Source organism: Triticum dicoccoides, chromosome 6B (genome assembly GCF_002162155.2).
Source record: "Triticum dicoccoides isolate Atlit2015 ecotype Zavitan chromosome 6B, WEW_v2.0, whole genome shotgun sequence".
NCBI lineage: Eukaryota > Viridiplantae > Streptophyta > Magnoliopsida > Poales > Poaceae > Triticum > Triticum dicoccoides.
Window position 1 is genome coordinate 612,062,990 of NC_041391.1, and position 20,802 is coordinate 612,083,791.

General features: G+C 42.8%; 1 protein-coding gene across 1 annotated transcript; it reads left to right on the plus strand.

Moving 5' to 3' along the window:
* The first annotated feature begins 12,013 nt into the window (after window positions 1–12,013).
* On the plus strand, window positions 12,014–13,121 carry LOC119320203 (blue copper protein-like). Its single transcript, XM_037594310.1, has 2 exons — window positions 12,014–12,406; window positions 12,493–13,121. The coding sequence occupies exons 1-2, from the start codon at window positions 12,235–12,237 to the stop codon at window positions 12,993–12,995; spliced, it is 675 nt and encodes a 224-aa protein (XP_037450207.1). The 5' UTR covers window positions 12,014–12,234; the 3' UTR covers window positions 12,996–13,121.
* Window positions 13,122–20,802: the final 7,681 nt, after the last annotated feature.

The following is a 20,802-nucleotide window of genomic DNA, read 5'->3' on the forward strand; positions in this document are numbered from 1 at the left end:
GGCTCCAGCGTTGGCATGGCGTCCGCCTGACCTGCCTCTACTGTTCACCTGGACCAAACAAACAGGCCATCAACATCCGCTCTCTGTGCGGCGCCAAGACCTGCCAGCAACCCGTGCAAGCGGTACATGCCGCGGACCATTCAGGCTCAGGAGGGGAATATAGTCTCACACATTCTGCAGAGTGGCGTGCCGTGCCGTGCCGTGCATTCGGCCGGTCGGGCTCGCTTAACAATGTGGCCTACGAAGAGAAAAGTGAGAGCGGATTCAGCTGGCAAAGGAGACGAGCGCAACTGTTCGCCATTCAAGTCGCGGTGCAAGAAGCCACTGTCGTTATCATGTGCGTGGCGCTCGGTGTTCGGCTCACGCTAGATAGTGTCCTTGGAGCAGAGAGCTCTCCGGTGACCTCAACATATTATTACCGTTGGTACGCAACTGATCAAAAAAAGAAATTTATTGTCACACTGATGTTACACACGTGTCTTTATTTTCTTTTTTTCCTTTACTCATATTTTTTGAGAAAATACAAAATACATATGTTATAAAAATATTTTAGTTAATTTTTTAAAATTGTTCAATGTACATTTGAAAAATGTTCGTGTAGTGTAAGAAAATGTTGGCTCAACATTTAAAAAATCTTTGTTCCATTCAAACAAATATATGTGCCATTTCAGAAAATGTTCACATGTTTCAAAAAATGTACTCCCTCCGTTTCAAAATAGATAACCCAATTTTATACTAACTTTAGTACTAACTATTTTGGAACGGAGGGAGTATGTGATATTTTTGAAAAATGTTATACAATTTTAAAAGATGTTTGTTGAGTTCCAAATATAATCTTAGTGGAATTCAAAAAAATGTATGTTACATTTCATAAAATGTTCACATGTTTCAAAAACATGTTTTTGACATTTTAAAAAGTGTTTGCATAGTTTTAAAAAGTTTTAACGTATATATGAAAAATGTTTAACACATATTAAAAAATGTTCAAAAAATTTCTTTAAAAAATATTAATCATGTATCATAAAAATATTAAAAGCATATAAAAATCTTTTAGATGTATAAAAATGTATAATGTGCATGAAAAAAAAATCAGATACCAAAGCATACATTTGAAAAAATGTAAACATGTATTTAAAACTGTTTAACTTTTATAAACAATTTTTTCCTGATGTATAGCAAAATTGTATAATGTGTAAGAGAAAACGCACATGTGTTGAAAAAAGGAAAAAGAAGAAGAAAGAAATAAAGAAAACCAAATAAAAAGCAAGAAAAAAAACAAGAGAAAATCAAAGAAAACCTAAGGAATACCGATACAAAAGAGTGAAAAAAAAATCACGTGCAATTAGAGTATTGGGTCGGCCTAGATCGTCACATTTTAGGTGAGAGCTAATACGACTTGCAACGAGTGATACATAACTCGCGGTCGGGCCGCACCCTACTGGTCAGCGCAAGGCTGTCGGCGCGGCCCCAAACTTACACTATGGTATTGAGCCCAAAAAGACAAACAGGTTGCCTACAAAAGCCTTAATCAAAGGGTACCTCTTGCAAAAGTTGCTTCAAATTTATTTGCAGACTGAAGATATAACAGCATAACAACGCCGTCGGTGACTGTCTGGTCAAACTCTCGTCTTCACACGTCTAGTCGGACCGCGCCCTGCTGGTCAGCGCAATCCAGCCCCAAACTTGCACCATGGTAGAAACGACCCAACATGACAAACAGGCTGCCCTGTCTAACAGCACCGCCTATCAACAAGAGCCCGTGGGCTACCACAACATCACACCCCTGAAGGTTGGTTGCAGTTGCGACAACCCAAGAACAGGATCATTTTTCCCGTTTCTGTTTTTTTTGTGTTTTTATTCTTCATTATTTTTTGTTTGTTTTCCCATATTACTTTCAATTTTTTTTAAAATCCTATATTACTTTAACTTTCCTTTATTATTTTATTTCTGTAACATTTATTTATAGTTTTATCATGTTTTCTCGCTGTAAATAAATAAAAAATTAAAGTATGTGAACATTTTGATTGAGGCCATGAACATTTATTTTTCATATAACTCGATATATTTTTGTTGCTTTTTTAAATGTATGCTTTTGAAAAGTATGTGAACATTTTGTTTGAGGCCATGAACTCATTTTGAGAATAAATCAACACCTCTTATGAGATATGTGAACATATTTTTAAAGTCTCAAACTTTTGTTTTTAAATGCATGAATGTTTCACATCATAATGAAAAATTATAACATATCATTGTTGCATGGAACATAAAAAAAACATTACACAACTTGTTGTTATTCTAAAAAAAACATTACACAACTTGTTGTTATTGTATGGAACATTTTTCACTAGTGGCGTGAACATTTCATTTTTATACATGAAAAATCTCGCCAGTTGTATGACCAAAAATAAAAATTGGATCAATTTTTTGCTTGAATTATTAAATTGGTTTCTAATATATAGTTTACTAAAGATATCAATTGAAATGTTTTCGCTTTAAATGCAATTTTAATGACCGTGTCCTAGTGGGTTGCGCCAATAAGCGACTCATTTAGCTTCTACTTATCATCATCATCATATTATTATTATTATTATTATTATTATTATTATTATTATTATTATTATTATTATTATTATTATTATTATTATTATTATTATTATTATTATTATTATTATTATTATTACAATTGTAATTGTTAGTGTTGTTGTTTTGAGCATACACTTTCAGTAGTGAAATTATGATGAAAGGGACAATGAAAACACAATAGCTAATTCAGAGTGAAGTATATTTATTTGAAATATGTGAATTCCCGCAAAAAAAGATTCCCGCAAAAAAATGTCTTTGATGAATATCGTTAAACTTTCATGCAATAAAGGTATATCGAGTTATATTTGTTTCTAATGTTGTAGTAAGTGAATATAAACATAATCATTATTAAGATTGAACAAAGGAAACACCGGTTTGTACTTTACTGTTCACAATCTCTATCTCTACTATTATAGTGTAGCAGTTTCAAGTTTGGATTCACCACCTCCCCCTCAATTTTCCTGCCAAGATGTCGTTGGAGTATTTGCAGCCGTTGATTTTTGCCAAAACATGCTGACATCTACCATTCATCAGCCACCAACTCTAAGAATCCTACGGCTAGCGTGCGCCGGATTCGCCTCTGCTGCCACGAGCAGCTGGTCTGACACCAACGCTGATCCAGTTATGTGGAAGAAGCTAGGCGATTTTTCTAGACACTTGTACTTCTGCCCAAGATGTTCTAGACGAATCCAAGGAATTGATTCTTTTTAGCTTGACTGGGCCCGTCCCAGACTCCACTACGAGTAATATTTTTGTAAGCGATATGACAGCGCTACTGTCCAATTGATCTACGCAGCAGTACCACTAACATTTTTGTACGCGAAGGTAGAAATTCTACCAATACCAGTAAGCTAGGAAAAACTCGCTAGAGAGATGCTTCACGCTCTAATGCTCATCATCTCAAATTTTAGAGGAATGGTAAAGGTTTCTTTAGGCAACGTGCAATGACTAAAACATTTCAAAGCTTGAGAGAATTTATGAAAATTGTGGTGTCAAATGAACAACACATATACTAAATTATAATAGTTACTTTATTTGTTTATTCATATTGCAAAATATTTGACTACAACTCTGCATGTTCTATTTGAACGTACTAGAAATAATTTGTTCAGTAAGATATTTAATAATAGTCCCTATGTGCAAAACCACTCTTGACAATGCATTCGAAGTGAGACGTCTATTAAGAAAATAAGTTCTGTGTTATCTAATTCAGTTTTGTTGACTTCATAGCACGCGATTCTGCAATTAAGATCCAAGATTTCTTTCATGCATATATTTTTGTTGCTGGTCTTTGGACATTTTTTAAGCTTGAAAGTATCCCACTTGTTTACTATTATTATTGATTTATTTCCAGTTTTTTCCTAAAACATTTCAAACAAGTATGTACGATTATGTCACATAAATACTTTATGGACAAACTCGATTATGTGTTTCAATTTAAAAGTAAAAATAAGTTTTGTAAACCCAACTAAATATATAACATGTCAATAATTATTCTGTTCTGAGCATATCATTCATTATTAGGGTGTCATCTTTATTTCTTAGGTGCAAAGCACATTCAACTTACTGAACATTTTTACTTATTATGAACATCTTTATTTGAAAGTAAATATGTAATTTTATAATTGTCCTCACATGTCTATGAGCTGATATTGTTTTAGGCCGTATTGGGGTAAGCCAACTCGTTATTATCTATTTATATTGAACATTTTTTACTTATTATAGATTTTTTGTCCCTAAATTTTAAATTATTTATTGATGCAACATTCACCCATAAATTTTAGATGTACCATAGGACAATAAATATAATGGTCCATCTTATATGATTTTAATGTATGTCATTACAGGAGTACTGAAGTTTAACTAGACGTTATCGTGGAAATTATGTTAGTATTTACAAAATTGGAAGCATACATTTAAAGCAATCTCACGGAGTTGAGTTCTTTCTAAATCTATGTAAAATAGGAAAACAAAAAGACAAACCAACTTCCTCTACTTTTTATTTCTTGCCAGTTAGATGTACCGTACCATGTCCATACATGTTATGCCCATTTTTCTACTTTTAGATATATGATACTAGAAGGTTCTACAACATACTGGTAAAATAAATATCGTGAGTTTATAGTGTACAAATGTCAAGCATAGTAATAACTAAATAGGTTCATCTAAAAAACTACTTTAGTAATCTAAAAGGTCTTATATTCTTTACAGAGGGAGTAATAACTAAATAGGTTATCTTAGAGCGTATGAGCTCATAAGGTATTGTCAAGTGTTCTTCTCTCGAATTCGCTCCCACGTTCACGCTCTTCATCGCTCATTTCTTTGTTCTCTTCTTTGTCAGGCATGAATCTTCTCCATCAAGTTTCATAATTAACAGGTGACATAGATACACACATGCTATTATATACAACATACAAGGTATTACTTAGTCAAAATTTTCGAGTTTGTATTTCTATCAATTAGCCCGCCGATAAAATGCTACAATTACCCACAAGTTCATGTCTAGTTTTCTTGCATGATGTGCACTAATCATCAAAATAGGCAATGTTATTGTACATGTGGTCATTCCAAATTTTTACATATTTGATCTCTCAAAGGTTTGCTCAACATGGTCTTTGGAACAAGGCCTTCAACTGGATCCAAGTCGATATGTTCTAGTGACTCACTTTTCGACATCAGCTGTTAATACGCTGCTATTGGTTTTAGGTTAGTTTTTTTTTCTCTCGTAGGGGAAGCATTTGGGTGGATGACGATGCTTCATCTTCAAGCTAATCTTCCGGGCTCTGATCCTCCTCGAGTTTGTCCGTTGGGATAGAGTCGACGGAGCTCCAACGTAGATTCTAGTCGTCTCCTTGGGTATCGAGGTTAGGATTTCTCGTTGTGTGAACAAAAAAAGAGATTTGGTTTGAAGCGCTTCAATTTGATTTAATGGGTAAATGGCTATAATTGTGGTTGTGGGACGCTGGTCCTTAGGGGTACGTGCATGAAGACTTCTCCACTGTCATCCACGAGGTTAATCCATCTGAAATGACCAATACATTGCCTAGATGAAGGGGTGAATAGGAGTAACTAAAACTTTACATATTTGGCTTTATCCTAATGCGGAAATAAACTAGCTGAATACTTTTCAAGCATAAATCATAATATATTAGGATCAACTAAATGAACAAACTACTTGTTTGAAACAAGATAAGCACTCAAGGTAATTAAGAACCACATGTAAGCAATACAAGCTTATATATCGCAAGATTTGGAAATGAATGATTCAAGCAAACACAAGTAAGACAAGCTTACCCAAGTTATACCACAAGATATGGAAAAGAATGATACATTTTTTAATATTCTAAACTCAACGAAACCTTAAAAAAAATTAAAATGTAATCCAGAGTGATCATGTTTAAAAGCCCTCCTCGCAAGGAACACAAACATGCAAGCGAGACTTCCAGTTCAAAAGATACATGAGATTTAAAATTGAAAGTCAAATGAAAAGGCATGGAAGAATGTGGTCGGTGGAGCATGCAATGTGTGACAAAATCATGCATGAATGATACCATAAAGTAATCAAGGGCTAAGCCATTCAGGAGACCAACCAACTTTCGCGGTGCAGACGTGCAGATGTGCGGCGCACAAAGTACGTGTGCAGACCAATGCGTGCAACAGATCCTGTCCACAGACCTTCCCTATGATTCATGACAGGCATAAAAACATATACCCCATGATCAAACTCCAAAAACTCAAACATTACATGATAGCACTTTTGGAAACCCGAAATTTATTCGGGAAATTCGGGTTAGCACTCACAATATCCGAGGTTCCTAAATACCTTGAAATAATTATTTCATCCCAGTAAAAAAATTCGCTATGTTGTTATTCACTCATTTGCTGCAAAAATGTTGTATATTTTGTTGTCATTTCTAGTTATGCTGTCAAACTTATGCCAAAGTGTGCCAAAATGTTGCAAAAATGATGTGCAAGCATGGCCTTTTGCTGTCATTTTTCTTCACTGTTGTGTATTTCTGGTTTACCCAAACCTGGACCAAAAATTCCAGGCACCCAAATTGTCGAGTACTTTGGAAAAAAATTAGGTGTCAATTTTGAAACCCGAAATACTTTTAACCTGAGTTAGCCAACCCAAATTTTCGAGTAAGCCGAACACTCAACTAACCTTTGATCCCATCTCAGTTCCTGTAAATTTTGTTGATGAATAATAAAGCTTTACGGGATTGCTAAAAATATTTAATGGAGGTAGGTGTGGATCACTAAAAAAACTAATGCACGAAAGTTGCATGCCGTCAACAAACTCCTTGCCCATCAGTGTTCGGACGTGCCTTTTTTAGGGGAAACATGGTTCACTTTATTGATCAATAATCAAGTTTACAGGTATTACGCATGTTTCTCTAGGTTGTGTGCCTCCATATTAGAGGAACGCCCTTCATGAATAAAATCTCCTCTCGTTTCATTGATCTCCTTGATAACGGTGCTAGCTCGACCAAGTGTGCCTAACTCAATATCTATGATACCTTTTTTAATAAGGCAAAAGACTTGCCATTTTTATTAATTAAGGAAAGGTTTAGACATACAACACAAAGTGGCAAAAAAAGAAAGGTCCACTCTCACGACATAATAATCCTCAAATGCTTGGCTCCTACCAACGCCCAAAGATGGGCTTCCTCTTTAATTTTCATGATGGTGATGGTGGTTGATCCAGCCGTGTTGCTACAAAATCTTGCATTTCGCTCCTTCCAGATTTCCCATAAGACAAGCATCATAATAAAAGCAATGACCATTCTGTTATGACTAGCAGCACTCACCACCTTTTGTCACCAAGCTCGAACCGAATCTTCATGCCGCCAAGACATTGAAAAGTAGTCGTGAATGCCAAGACAAGTGGTGATCTCATTCAAAACTCGGACAGAGAATCTACATTGGAAAACAAGGTGGGCAGCAGACTCTTGCACTTGCTTGAAGAGGGGGCAAAGGTCACAATTAGGCCATCCCCACCGAGTCAGGCGATCCGTCGTCCAAACGCGGTTCTAGAGTATTAACCAGGTAAATAATTTGCATTTCAGAGGAGCCTACATCTTCCAGATCGTGGTAGTGTTGGCACTGCAGGTGAGCCCCGCAAATTGCACCAAGTACGCCGAGGATGTCGAGTACTCTCCACTAGATGTTAATTTCCAGGAAATGGTGTCTTGCCTATCTTGGCTTAGAGTAACACATGTGATCATCTCCCAAAGGTTAGCAAACTCATGGATATGTGTCAAGGTGATGCCCTGTTGGGTGTCAATCTGGCGGATCCAAGAATTGTTTTCAAGAGTCTTGCTAACCACGCACACTTTCCTTTTTGAAATCTCGAAAATCTTAAGCGCAATGTCTTTGGGACGAATACCATTTAGCCAAGAGGATTCTCATAATTTAGCCTTTTCACTATCACCATGGTCACCCTAGTGGCCGCCGTAAAAAGATCCTTGCCACCATCCGTGCAAGGCGTTCCTATCTGAACTCATGTTTTTGGTGGGTCAACCCACTCGAACCACACCCAATGGAGACGTGGAGCGGTAGAAAACTTCTCAAGGTTGAGCACACATAGACCTCCATGAACCTTGGGCTTGCAGATGAGGTCCCAATTAACCTTACACTTGCTTCCTGTCATCTTATCGCAGCCTGCCCAAAGATAGGCGCGTATCATGCTATCAATATTTTTCCTAACTTCAACAGGGAGGTCAAGAGGTGTGAGGTGATATATAGCAATGGTCGTAAGGACGACTTTGACCAAGATAATGAGTCCTGGGGTGGCCACATGCATGGCGACCAGGGGGGGAGTTTGCTAGCCACCTTGTCCTCTAAGTACTGAAAGTGAATGCGCTTTATTCTCATAACCGATAGGGGAAGACAAGATATCCCATGGGACGGTGGTCCGGACTGCCAAGAAGGCCTGCAGGATGTCATCAATATCGATGTTGGCACAACTAATGGGCACCACAAGACTTTTTTTCCAGTTGATGACCAAGCCAGTAACATCAGCAAAGGAGCAGAGTGTCGATGCGCGGAAATGGGTATCCTCCTTGATTGGTGCAACAAAGATGGCATCATCATCCGCATACACACATGCCCGAATTAGGTTGCCTCGGAGGGCGTGGAGCTTGCCTTGATCGGTTGTCTTGGCGAGGATGTGATGAAGCGAGTCAATGGTGAGGACAAAAACGAAGGGGAGAGAGGACCCCCTACCATAGACCACGAACATGCATAAAGGGGTCACCTGCAATACCATTGAGAGGAACTCTGGAGGAGGCTGTGTATAGGAGAGCGGATATCTAGTCGCGGAATCGGCTTGGTAAGTGGTGGTGTCTCAATAAATACATCAAGTGGTCCTATCTAACCGAGTAGAAAGCTTTCCTGATGTCTAACTTGAAGAGCAAGATTGGAGATTTGTTGCGGTGAAATCGACGAGCCAAGTTGCGGACATACATAAAGTTATCGTGGATGCTTCTTTTCTTAATGAATGCACTTTGCGTATTGGAAGCAATATTTGGCATGTGAGGGGTGCGACAAGTGAGCATCATCTTGGCAATGATCTTCACAACCGCATGGATGCGACTTATGGGTTTCAAGCCGGATATGTCCTCCGCCCCATCTTTTTTTGAGATGAGAGCAATATTGGCCGAGTTGAGCCAGTGAAGGCTGGAAATGTGGAGGGTTGAGAAGCTGTTGATCACTTTCATAATTTTCAGCTTGATGATGTCCCAACATTATTTGAAAAAAGCTCCAGTGAAGCCATCGATGCCCGGTGGTTTATCACCGGGAAGATCATTGATGGCTGCCCATACCTCCTCCTCGATGATCAAAGCACCTAACTCAGAGATATCTATTGTCGACTACTGGACGCAAGCCCAACTGAAGTCCTTGGCGCGCAGATAATCTCTTTCTCGTGATCATGATTCGTGACCCAACCATTATCGTGTTCAAGTCAGTGAATAAAGTTCTTCCTCCCTCTTTGAGCAATGTAATTCGTGAGCCTTATCTCTTCCTTGCCCGCTCAAGGACCACCAAGGCCACCACTTTTCATTTTAATGTTCCACTCGGTCGGGCTGAGTGGCCTTAGCTCTTGCACGACGTTAAGCCAGAGGATGATCTCGAGGGCCATGTGGAGTTGGACTTCGTAGTTAGAGAAGATAGACTTGCTCCAGGTCCGCAGGCATTGGCTTGTTCTTTTAAGCTTCTGAAGCACTTGGTATGGCTCAATATGGGTCATCTCTTCATGCGAGGCATCTTGGACTTCTTGAAGTTAGGCATCTTGATCCAAAAAATGGAAAGTTTTTTGTCGCTTAGGTCCCTTGCCATAGGCCAGGAGGCCAAGAGGAGTGGACAGATCAGAGAGCGAGGACGATAGTGCATGGAGGATGTGAGCAAAAGTCAACATCCCAGTTTACATCCAGAAAAACTATCTAATTTGTTTAAGGTCGGGTTGGCATGCTCATTTCCCCACATAAAATTTTCTGTTTTACGGTGAATCTCTTTTAGCTCACAGGAGTTGAGAGTATTTCGAAAACGCACAAGGCGGCCATAGTCAACATTTGTGTGATTTTTGTCACGGGCACGATAAATTTAGTTGAAATCATCCGTCACAAGCTATCTCGTACTGTGTGTGGCTGTGTGCATCATGATGATGCAGAGGCCGAGGTCATTCCCCGTTTTGAAAAAAAAAATCTCGTACTGTGTTGGGGCTTCAGGCTCACAAGCTCTCGAAAAAGCGCGTTGTAAGGTTGGATTATCAGATGTGCCGCTGGGAGGTGGTAACCAGGATCGAGCCGGGGTTCGTTCTTTGCACCACACGTGGGGTCGGCTCAGACATAACTGGATTGGATAGCTCAAGATCTGATAGGAATCTCTTGACATATGAGTAGCCATAGGACTTTGGTGCTCACCTCCGTGAATCGATTTTAATCTGCAGTAGTGCGCAAGCGTGTTTGTCTAATCGCCTGCAGTGAAACCGCGCTAGCTCGGCCCGTGCCGCCCGCGACCGCGAGGGCCGACGTGTTCCCATGTAGTCCGCCCTGCCGCCGACCTTTGCTCCGGCCGCGCGCGGAACCCGCGGCACCGGAAGCGGGCAGGAAATTAAAGCGACCACGGCGACGGCGCCGACCGGCCGCCTCGCTGGCCGGGATCGAGGCTGCGTGCAAACCCAAAGCCCCGTGATCCGGAGTGTGTGAACCTCAAATCAAAAGGAACCTAGGACCAGCGCGGTTCAGAAAGCAGACGCGGTTCCGCGCCTGGGCCACAATCTCTGGAGTAGTAGTATAGCACGATGTCGGTAGGCACCCTGTACATATGATATGATCAGTCCAATCTGCTGCTCGCGTAGATTCCCCGTCGTGCAAAACCTGCACGGCCATGCTCGGTAGGCGAGCGGCAGTTTCTCCCCCATCATCCGTATAGTACTAGTTTTTTTTTTGAGGGGCGGTATAGTACTAGTTTGTTGGATGTCAATGGTCCGGATCACGGTCTAATCTCGTCGTCATGCACTCATGCATCCAAGAGCAGCCGTGTTCCGGCTCACGCCATCCTGAATGATGCACGCGTCGACCGTTCCGTCGTTGTTGCCTAACCACTCATTCGATCGATTCATTTCACCTCAAAATCACAGAGATCCGACGTCTAAGCAAGTTAAATGATCCCATTTCACTCACAGGAGACAAACTGTGTCTACTCTCGCCACCTTGAAACGTACGCAAGCTGCCAGTGTGAAGTCGTTGTCCGAAGGTTAGGTGGTCTGGCTAGCCGATATGACCCGATCTCCATGTGAAGGGGTAAATCAGATTCCACAACGCCGTCGGGTCGATCGGCCGGCCGGCTGGCCCGGCCGCGCACACAACTAGATTCACTTCACTTTGGCCGATTGCTAGTATATATCATGTGAAAAGAAGCCGCACCTAAAAAGGACGGAATAGCCGGCCTCAAAGCTACAAAGGTGTCACTAATTGATATATGCGTATCTCCTAGCAGGGCATCCTGTAAAAGAACAGGTGAAGTGCAATCAGGGCCACCCGTTCTGATTCATGGTTGGAGAATACTTTGACCACCCGCAAATTTTAACTACAAGTATAAAAAGTCGTGTAGTCTAGTCCTCTAGTGGACTCAGATATTTTTTTCATCTGATTTTTTTTCTGTTAGAAAGAATTGTTAGTAAAAAGATCGAGCTAGGTGGTTCAAATTAAACGAGCTGATCACCAAATGTTTATGAATACACGGGATTTGATGTAGTCCTTTCATCATGATGGGAACATGCCTTTTGCAACACCATCATGGAAATCTGATCGGTTGTTGGCATGAACAGGGCCAGCCGTTCAATAATTAGCATATATAAGCAAAAGCATTTTCATTGCATTTCCTCATAGGTAAAGTTGCTCGACATATATATTCGTTCCCGCACACCCGGTGAAAAGAAAGCCCATTGCCCACCAACTGCACGTTGCGGTCGATGCTGTTATATAAGCGCCACGTTTCCCGCGTCTCTTCTTCTCATCCAAGTGCAACGCAGCAGCATATCATATCTCCTCTGTTAACGAAAGCTAGCACCTGAGTCCGTTTCAAAAAAAAGCTAGCACCTGAGAGAAGATTTACGGTTCATCTTGGTTTGGTCTATCAGTCACGATGGCTTCCGGCGCCGGTTCCTGCTGGGTCCTGGTGGCGCTGCTCCTCGTCGCCCGTGCCTTCCCGGCGGCCGCCACCAGCTTCACCGTCGGTGGCAAGTCCGGCTGGACGATCGGCGTCGACTACACCACCTGGGCCAGTGGCAACACTTTCAAAGTCGGCGACAGTCTCGGTAAGACTTTTAGTTTCTTCGTGAGTACATACGTGCCGTTAATCATGTGACTGGTTATGGTTTAACATGTGTCTGCCCTGTTCTAGTGTTCAACTACGCCAAGGGCCTGCACACAGTGGCGGAGGTGAGCGCGGCCGACTACCTGGCGTGCGCGGCGGCCAACGCGGTCGGCTCCGACGGCAGCGGCGCGACCACCGTGCCCCTCAAGACCGGCGGAAAGCACTACTTTATCTGCACCATCGCAGGCCACTGCGCTGGCGGCATGAAGCTCGAGGTGACCGTATCCGGCTCCGGCTCCGGCTCTGGCTCCTCGCCGACAACGCCGATGCCCACCCCGACCACACCGTACACGAGCCCGACCCCGACGACGACGACGCCGACCACGCCGTACACGACCCCTACAACGCCATACACGACGCCGACGTCTCCAGCGTGCACGGGCACCACGCCTGGCGCGACGCCGCTGACACCGGTGACCCCGGGCACCATGCCGTTCTACTCGTACAATGGCGCCGCCGGGCTCGCGCCGGCGGCGTGGGCTAGCTTTGCTCTGGTTTGTGCCGCGGTTGTGCAGCTCGGACTGTTATGAAATAAGTATGAACTAGCAAGGCTAGCCCAGGATGAAGGCCGTGCTCTTATATATAGGTCACCTTGTGAGTGTGTGCAATTAATGTGTTAATTTGTTCTTTGATGTGGTCGTGGAGACGAGGTTCCATTAATTGCCGTCTGCCAGTACCCAAATCTAACATAACTACAATATGCCCATGAAAAAGAAACAGTGCTGCTGTAGCGTGTCTCTAGAGCAATGCTTGCAGACACCTACAGGGCATCCTAAACCTGGGCATGGGCAGCCCGGCCCGACGACCCGGCCCGAGCCCGGCCCGAAAAACCCGGGCCGGGACGGGTCGGGCTTGACGTTCGGGCCGGGCTCGGGCCTTGTGTTGCAGCCCGGAAGATAGTTCGGGCCGGGCTCGGGCTTCATTTTTTATGTATTTCGGGCCGGGCTTTCGGGCTTCGGGTCGGGCTTGCACGTGCATACACTAAAAAACAGTGTTCGGGCCGGGCTTTCGGGCTTCGGGCTTGATTTCGGGCCGGGCTCGGGCTTGAAAACAGGGAGTATTTCGGGCTTCGGGCCGAGCTCGGGCTTGGGAAATGAAGGTCGGGCTTTTACAAGCCCGGCCCGAAACCCGGCCTGGCCCGACGTTTGCCCGGGTTTAAGGCATCCCCTCGCTCCTAAATCGGACATTGTATATGTCCGTGGACAGGTAAACGTCTGCCTAGATACCAGCAATTTGAATTTCAAATGCATAGCGTCCAATCACAACCAAAAAGAGCCAAAAATGCATAGTGTTTGCATACCCAATCACAAAAGAATCTCAGTTTGGCATATGGATTTTTCCCTGCCAGACCGGCTATCCGAGCCTCTAAGCTCACTCTGCCGCCACCACCTTCTCCTCGCCATCCGCTTTCTTCTAGACCGCCTCCTTCTCGGCCGCCTCCTTCTCCGCCGTCTTCAGCTGATTCTTCAAGCGCTTTAACATCCTAAGATGGTCAGCTTGCACGATCATCTTTGCATCCTCATCCAACTCCTCCATCTGCAAGGTCCACATCTTTGAATCCTCTGAAGGGGCTACGATCTCAACCTTCTTCTCTTCGAGTTTGGTCTTTTTCTCTTCAAGCTTGAGCTTCTTATCGGTCGCCGTGATCAAGATGTTAAACTTATCATTCTTACATGCCTCTTTGGTGTCGGAGCGCTTGACACATGCCTCCTCATTCTTCACCAAGATGTCCTCGAACCTCTCTGTCATCTTGGTCACCGCCCCTTCTCACTAGATCATGTACTTTGATGGTTCCAAAATGCTAGCTGGCGCGGGGGCTGGAGTGGTCCTTAACTCGGCAAAAGATGACAAGCTATGTTATATCTTCACTACTGCAGGTTGCTGCTAACGCGTCACTACGATCAGAGACCCGGTGGTGTAAAAGAACCGTCAAAAAAGGTGTAAAACGTTTGCAATGGCGGAGCTATCAAACACGGTTCAGATTTTTGTTACGTGTGCGATGCAGAGCACACGGTTAGTCCATTCGAATTGTTTGCCATGAGGCAAAACAACAGAAACGGACAACCATATCAATGTGTGTGCGATATATGACATACAGTTCGCTCCGATGAACTATTTGCTATTAGGAAGTGTAACCGAAACGGTTAGCCAGATTAAGGTGTGTGTGATATACGGCATACGGTTCACTCAGACGAACTGTTATTGATTAAGGAACACAACAGAAACGGTTCAACTTAACAAGATGTGTGTGATATGCGGCATACAGTTCACATGGATGAACTGTTTGCGATGAGACAAAAGAAAACAAATGAGACCTGTAAACAAGATGTGTGTGATATGTGGCAAACAGCCGACTCGGATGAACTGTTTGCGATGAGAAATTACAACACAGATGGTTAATACAGTAAGTTCGTGTGCGATTCTGTGTCTACAAAAAACTTTGAAATGCAAACTAGTTACTTGCAGTGGCTAGGAGTATCGCACATGATGCGTCTGCTATTACTCGTGTGCGATGATTAGTAAGTTACACATACATTTCCTTATGTTAACATGTGTGTGAATTTGCAATATGGACAGTTAATATGCAAATGCCTTCTGGACATCGGGCACATGCTTAAACTTAAAGAACTGTGTACGATACTAATACTTTCCATGAAAATTTGAGAACTTGGCTAACAGCATTTGAGTAACATATATATAGTGGTTACACTATTTGACAAAAGGAGGATCATCGTAACACGATTTTGACAATCATATGGTCCATATCTAGATACTTAACATAATAGCAACTATCACATTTTAAGAGGCTAACGGCCAACAACCATATGGTCCATATCTACATACTTAACACAATAACAGCTAGCACATTTTAAGAGGCTGAGGGCCAACAACCACAACTATCCGCTGGAAGCAGCTTGATCATAGTGACTCGGCATCTCGTCAATGAAAAGGAAGAGCCCTCATGTGCCTTGGTATAGCATGAGTAGAACAGTGTCTCCAATTTTCCAATATGGATGCATTGCCACGACAAGCGAGAACTTGTTAATTTGAATGGTTCCATTTCTGCGGGAGATGCAGTACCTTGCAATCACTTTGGCGTTATTAGCAGGCACAAGTGTAATTCGACTAGGCCGGGAAATCGAATCAGGAACTGCTATAGTGGGTAATTTCTGTTGAAATGTAGAATAAAAACCATTTGTAACATATCGTTGGAGATATATATAGTTTATGAGCATCAACATTAAAATAAGACTTTTTACCAGCGTTTTGTGCACACAATTGGTCTTGTTCAATGTGTGCACCATAGGTATAATTAATCCCATCCAAAATCCAGCGTTCATACGCTATGCTATCTCTGTCAGATTATCAACAAAGTTTATGACATGCTTCAAGTCCTTCCAGTGAAATTTGGTACGCTTAGTAACATACAGATCGTTCACTATGCATCCAACATATCCTGCTTAAAAGGTAGAAAGGTATTATTTATTTCGAACATGGCAGAAGAATATATAATGCACATAATTTGGTAAATAAAATTTGTTACTGCCTAGGAACGGAGTTAGAAAATGAAATTACAATTGTTTGCTTAAATAGTGATCAATTAGTCAGAACAAATACCCCGATTTTGCTAAGTAATATGACAACATGGAGAAAGTTGAAAGGACACTAACCTCGATCAGACTTTCATCGGTTGATGACGTTGGGGAAGTAAACATCCATGTTAATTAGGCCAGACTATGGTGCACGCACTAGAGTTTTATTGCCAGCTTTTAGTTCATAACACTTAGACATTTTTCTTCAAAGGTCCGCATTAAAATAGGAGTGACCATCTTTATCAAGTTTTACGCTAACCATCATTGTATGTCCATGCTGTGTCAATATGACACCCTGGAAGTCATTAACAAAGTAAAGCCTAAGATTTCCTTCTACTGATGTTCTTGCAAAGCAAGGGATGTACTGCTTAAAATGAAAATTAAGATAGTAAATTAGATATATTGAAATAACAGAGCAAGATGCAAATGTGGTAGTAACCGATAGAACAGAGCAATATATAGATGAAAGCAAAGTACAAAAATATATAATTAAAAATAGATAATGTAACAAAGATTTGATGCAAATATATAGATAATGTAGCAACAGACGGTATATGTTCACAAATTTAGGCCATGCCGACTATGGTAGGTTGAGATTGAACATACCGAGCGCTCCCTGAAGTCATCTGGAATGGTGAGATAGAACTTCGTTTTCGACTAGCCGCGACCACACTTGCCCGATTTGTGCTTGCACTGTGGACACATGAATGAACACCCACGAACAGCGATGGACGGACTACGATAAGAGATGAGTGAATGTTTCACTAAGTTGATTACCTTCTCCATGAGAAAAATCCCCAGCCCAATCCCACAGAAAACCCCAGTCGACTAGAGTCTAGAATGTCGGTGTAGATAGGCGGCGAAAAGCGGTAGGGGCGAAATCCCGTGCCGTTTGGAGCGCGACATCCGCCCGCCGACAACAGCGTCGTCGAGCTTAGGGTGGCCGCTGCGATAGAAGTTGATGAGGTGGAGAGTTGCGGAGGAGTCCGTGGCGAGTGGGTGGGGACGAAGGGGGCGAGGGTTTTGTTTTTCCTTTTGCATGTCTGAGTGAACACACACGGTTCGCAGAGGCGATGGAGATGAATCGTGTGCGATAGTAAATCACCGAGATTCAATGGGAATCCAAATTTCCTTTGTCCTTTGTCCATGAAGTTTTTTATACGATGAACATAAACCCTGCTAATCACCGTGTTCAAATTTGGCACTTTTCCGGGTTCATTTACAATATTTAGGGGATTATGTGCATTTTCTAGGCATTAATGCACATAATTCAAATTCAAACAATCAATGCTTCAAAAGGTGCACGAGAACGGTCTGGAAAACCATGGTCGTGCTATTTAGTAAATTCGCATGCCTTTTACAAGGAATGGACAGATATTTCAAGGAAATGTGTTTACTGGGTACTATACAAAAATGAAATACATACTTGGAAAACATGACCCCTCGCATGGTGCCATGGTATGGCCTCACCATGCCCTGGTAAAAAATTGAGAATGTTTGTCTTAAGTCGTCATGCACGCCATTCATAAACCGAACCATCACCAAGGAAAATTCATGGTTTCGAGGGGAATCAGCAATATTGAAGGGGTCGGGAATCCAAATTTCCTTCCTAGCTTGTCATTCAGTTTTTTCTACAATCAACATACCCCCTCGAATGCAACGTGCTCAAATTTGGCATTTTTTCGGGCTCATTTACCATATTAGGGGATTGCGCGCATTTTTAGGCATTAATCCACATAATTCAAATCCAAACAATAGGTGCATGAAAAGGTGCACACGAACGGTCTAGAAAAACCATACTCATGGTATTTAGTAAATTCTCAAACCTTTTACAGGGAATGGGCAGAGACTTCAAGGGAATGTGTGGCAATAGTCAACCTAAACGCGTCATTTACTGGGTTAGCAACTATAGAAAAATGAAATATGTGCTTGAAAAACATGATGCCTGGCATGGTTCCATCATGGTATGGCCTCACCGTGCCCTGGTTAAAAGCTGAGAAAGGTTGATTAATGTCGTCATGCATGCCCTTCATAAATCGAACCATCACCGAGGAAGTTCCATGCTTTCGAGAGGGAAATCACCAAGATTGAAGGGGAATCCAAATTTCCGTCCTAGTTTGTCATTCAGTTTTTTCCAATGATCAACATACTGCCTCAGATGCAACGTGTTCAAATTTGACATTTTTCCGAGCTCATTTACCATATTTAGGGGATTATTTGAATTTTCTAGGCATTAATGCACATAATTCAAATTCGAACAATCAGTGCATGAAAAGGAACACAAGAACGGTCTGGAAAACCATGCTCGTGCTATTTAGTACATTCTCATGCCTTTTACAAGGAATGGGCTGATATTTCAAGGAAATGTGTGGCAATAGTCAACCATAAACGCGTCATTTACTGGGTTAACAACTATACAAAAATGAAATACATGCTTGGAAAACATGACGCCTGGCGCGGTGCCATGGTATGGCCTCACCGTGCCCTGGTAAAATTTTGAGAATGTTTTCCTTATGTCGTCATGCACGCCTTTCATAAATCGAACCATCACCGAGGAAGTTTCATAGTTTCGAGGGGGAAATCACCAATATTGAAGGGGGGGGGGTCCAAATTACCTTTGTCCTTTGTCCATGAGTTTTTTTTTCTACGATGAACATACACCCTGCAAATCACCGCGTTCAAATTTGACACCTTTCCGGGTTCATTTACCATATTTAGGGGATTATGTGCATTTTATAGGCATTAATGCACATAATTCAAGTTCAAACAATCGGTGCATGAAAGCGTGCACAAGAATGGCCTGGAAAATGATGCTCGTGCCATTTAATAAATTCTGCCTTTTACAAGGAATGGACAGATATTTTGATGAAATGTGTGGCAATAGTCAACCACAGACGTTTGTTTATTGGGTTTTCAATATAGAAAAAAATGAAATAAATGCTTGAAAAATATAATTCCTGGCATGGTGCCATGGTATGATCTCACCATGCCCTAGTAAAAATTTGAGAAGGTTTGGCTTATGTCGTCATGCACGCCCTTCATAAATCGAACCATCGCCGGGGAAGTTCTATGATTTCGAGGGGGAAATCACCAAGATTGAAGGGGAATCAAATTTTTCTTTGTTCTTTTCCCTGGAGTTTTTTTTCTACAAAGAACATACACCCTGCAAATCACCGTGTTCAAATTTGGCATTTTCTCGGGCTCATTTACCATATTTAGGGGATTATGTGCATTTTCTAGGCATTTGGCACATATAAATCCAATCCTGCAACAGCTGCACGGATGTGATGTGAGGGACATGGATTACTGTTCGATCACGGCGCATCCTACGGTGCATACGCGCGATCCGCGTGGCTGGGGTTCCGGCCAATCATAACGCAACACACAATAGCCTCAGTGCACACTGTTTCCGGAAGCGACGGAGATGAACCATGTGCGATAATGAACGAGCAAAATTGTAAGGGAAGCCACATTTCCTTTGTCGTTTGTCGTTGAGATCTTAAAAACCACCGCACTGTACGGTTGCCCGGCCCCTTCGTCCCAGAGCTCTCTCCAAGCATCGTTCATGGCACCACGACGCATAGTAACTGGTAAGGAAGCGATGGCATCCCGCCGCGCCGCGTTCCTCGCCGCCCGCGACCGCACACATGGTAAGGAAGCGATGGCATATCGCCATGCCGAGTTCATCGCTGGTGGCGGCCACACAGTTACGTGGGCGGACTTTGAGGCTGGCATGGCCGAATGGGCGGTGGATCTAGAGGCGGCCAAAGCCGCACAGGAGGATCGGAAAAGGCAGAAAGCAGTCAAGAAAAGAGAGTCCCGCCGCCGCAAGAAAGAAGAGGCCGCACGCTGTGGTGAGGAGAGCTTGGCAGAGATCGAAGCACGGTGGGCTGCCGCCTACAAGGCCGGGAAGGAGAACGCCGGCATTTGGCCAGCATGCCCCAACAGCATGTGAGAAGTAGTTTAAGTTTGTAGTATTAGAGCAAATTACCAGTAGTACTTTAAATTTGTAGTATTAACGTACAATGTCGGTAAGAGCATTCTTTGAGGGCTTTGAGCGTTGATTAGCATGTGTGCCCATGTGCATTTTTTTGCGTTAATCATTAGAAGATCACAAAGCACACAGTTTCTATGCCGTACCCGTGTGTGTTTTTTTGCGTTAATGATCCATAAGTCAGTTACCTGTGCGATGGTTCCTAATAAATCAGGCGTACCATTGACTGAGAAAAATCGACTACACGTGTACATTTTTTTGAAGATGGGATCTGCCAATTTTCTGTTTTCTCGCACACGAGTACTTTACGCGCTTCGTCTGCATTGTGTGTTTCCCCCACCCAAGTTTCAAGTTTCGCAGCGAAATTTTCATTAGGCGCGCGATTTCAGAATTTATTCGTCCAACCACATCCCCACCCATCAAATTTCCTTAGTATCTCCCACCCCACCTCCCCCCCGCGCGCCTTGCCCTACCGGCAGCTCAATCCACCGCCGCCGCAACCGTAGCTTCAACCACATCTACGTTCTGCTTGGATTCAGTTAGGTAACCCACCGATCTCTATCATGTCCCCGACCTTATTGCTTAAATGGCGCCTGTGAAACATCCTCAGGCCTCCAAATCCCCACCGCCCTACCTCCAGAGCATTGTCGTGCAAGCCCAACCACATATCATGTGGGGGTCGAGGAGCTGATGGCAGTCCATGGCACGATGGCCGCTGTGCGTGTTAACCTGGAGGAACACCTCGCCTCC

Coding starts and splice junctions, on each gene's coding strand:
- LOC119320203 (XM_037594310.1), top strand. CDS start 12,235: ATGGCTTCCGGCGCCGGTTCCTGCTGGGTCCTGGTGGCGCTGCTCCTC. Junction 12,407..12,492: donor CAAAGTCGGCGACAGTCTCG/GTAAGACTTTTA, acceptor GCCCTGTTCTAG/TGTTCAACTACGCCAAGGGC.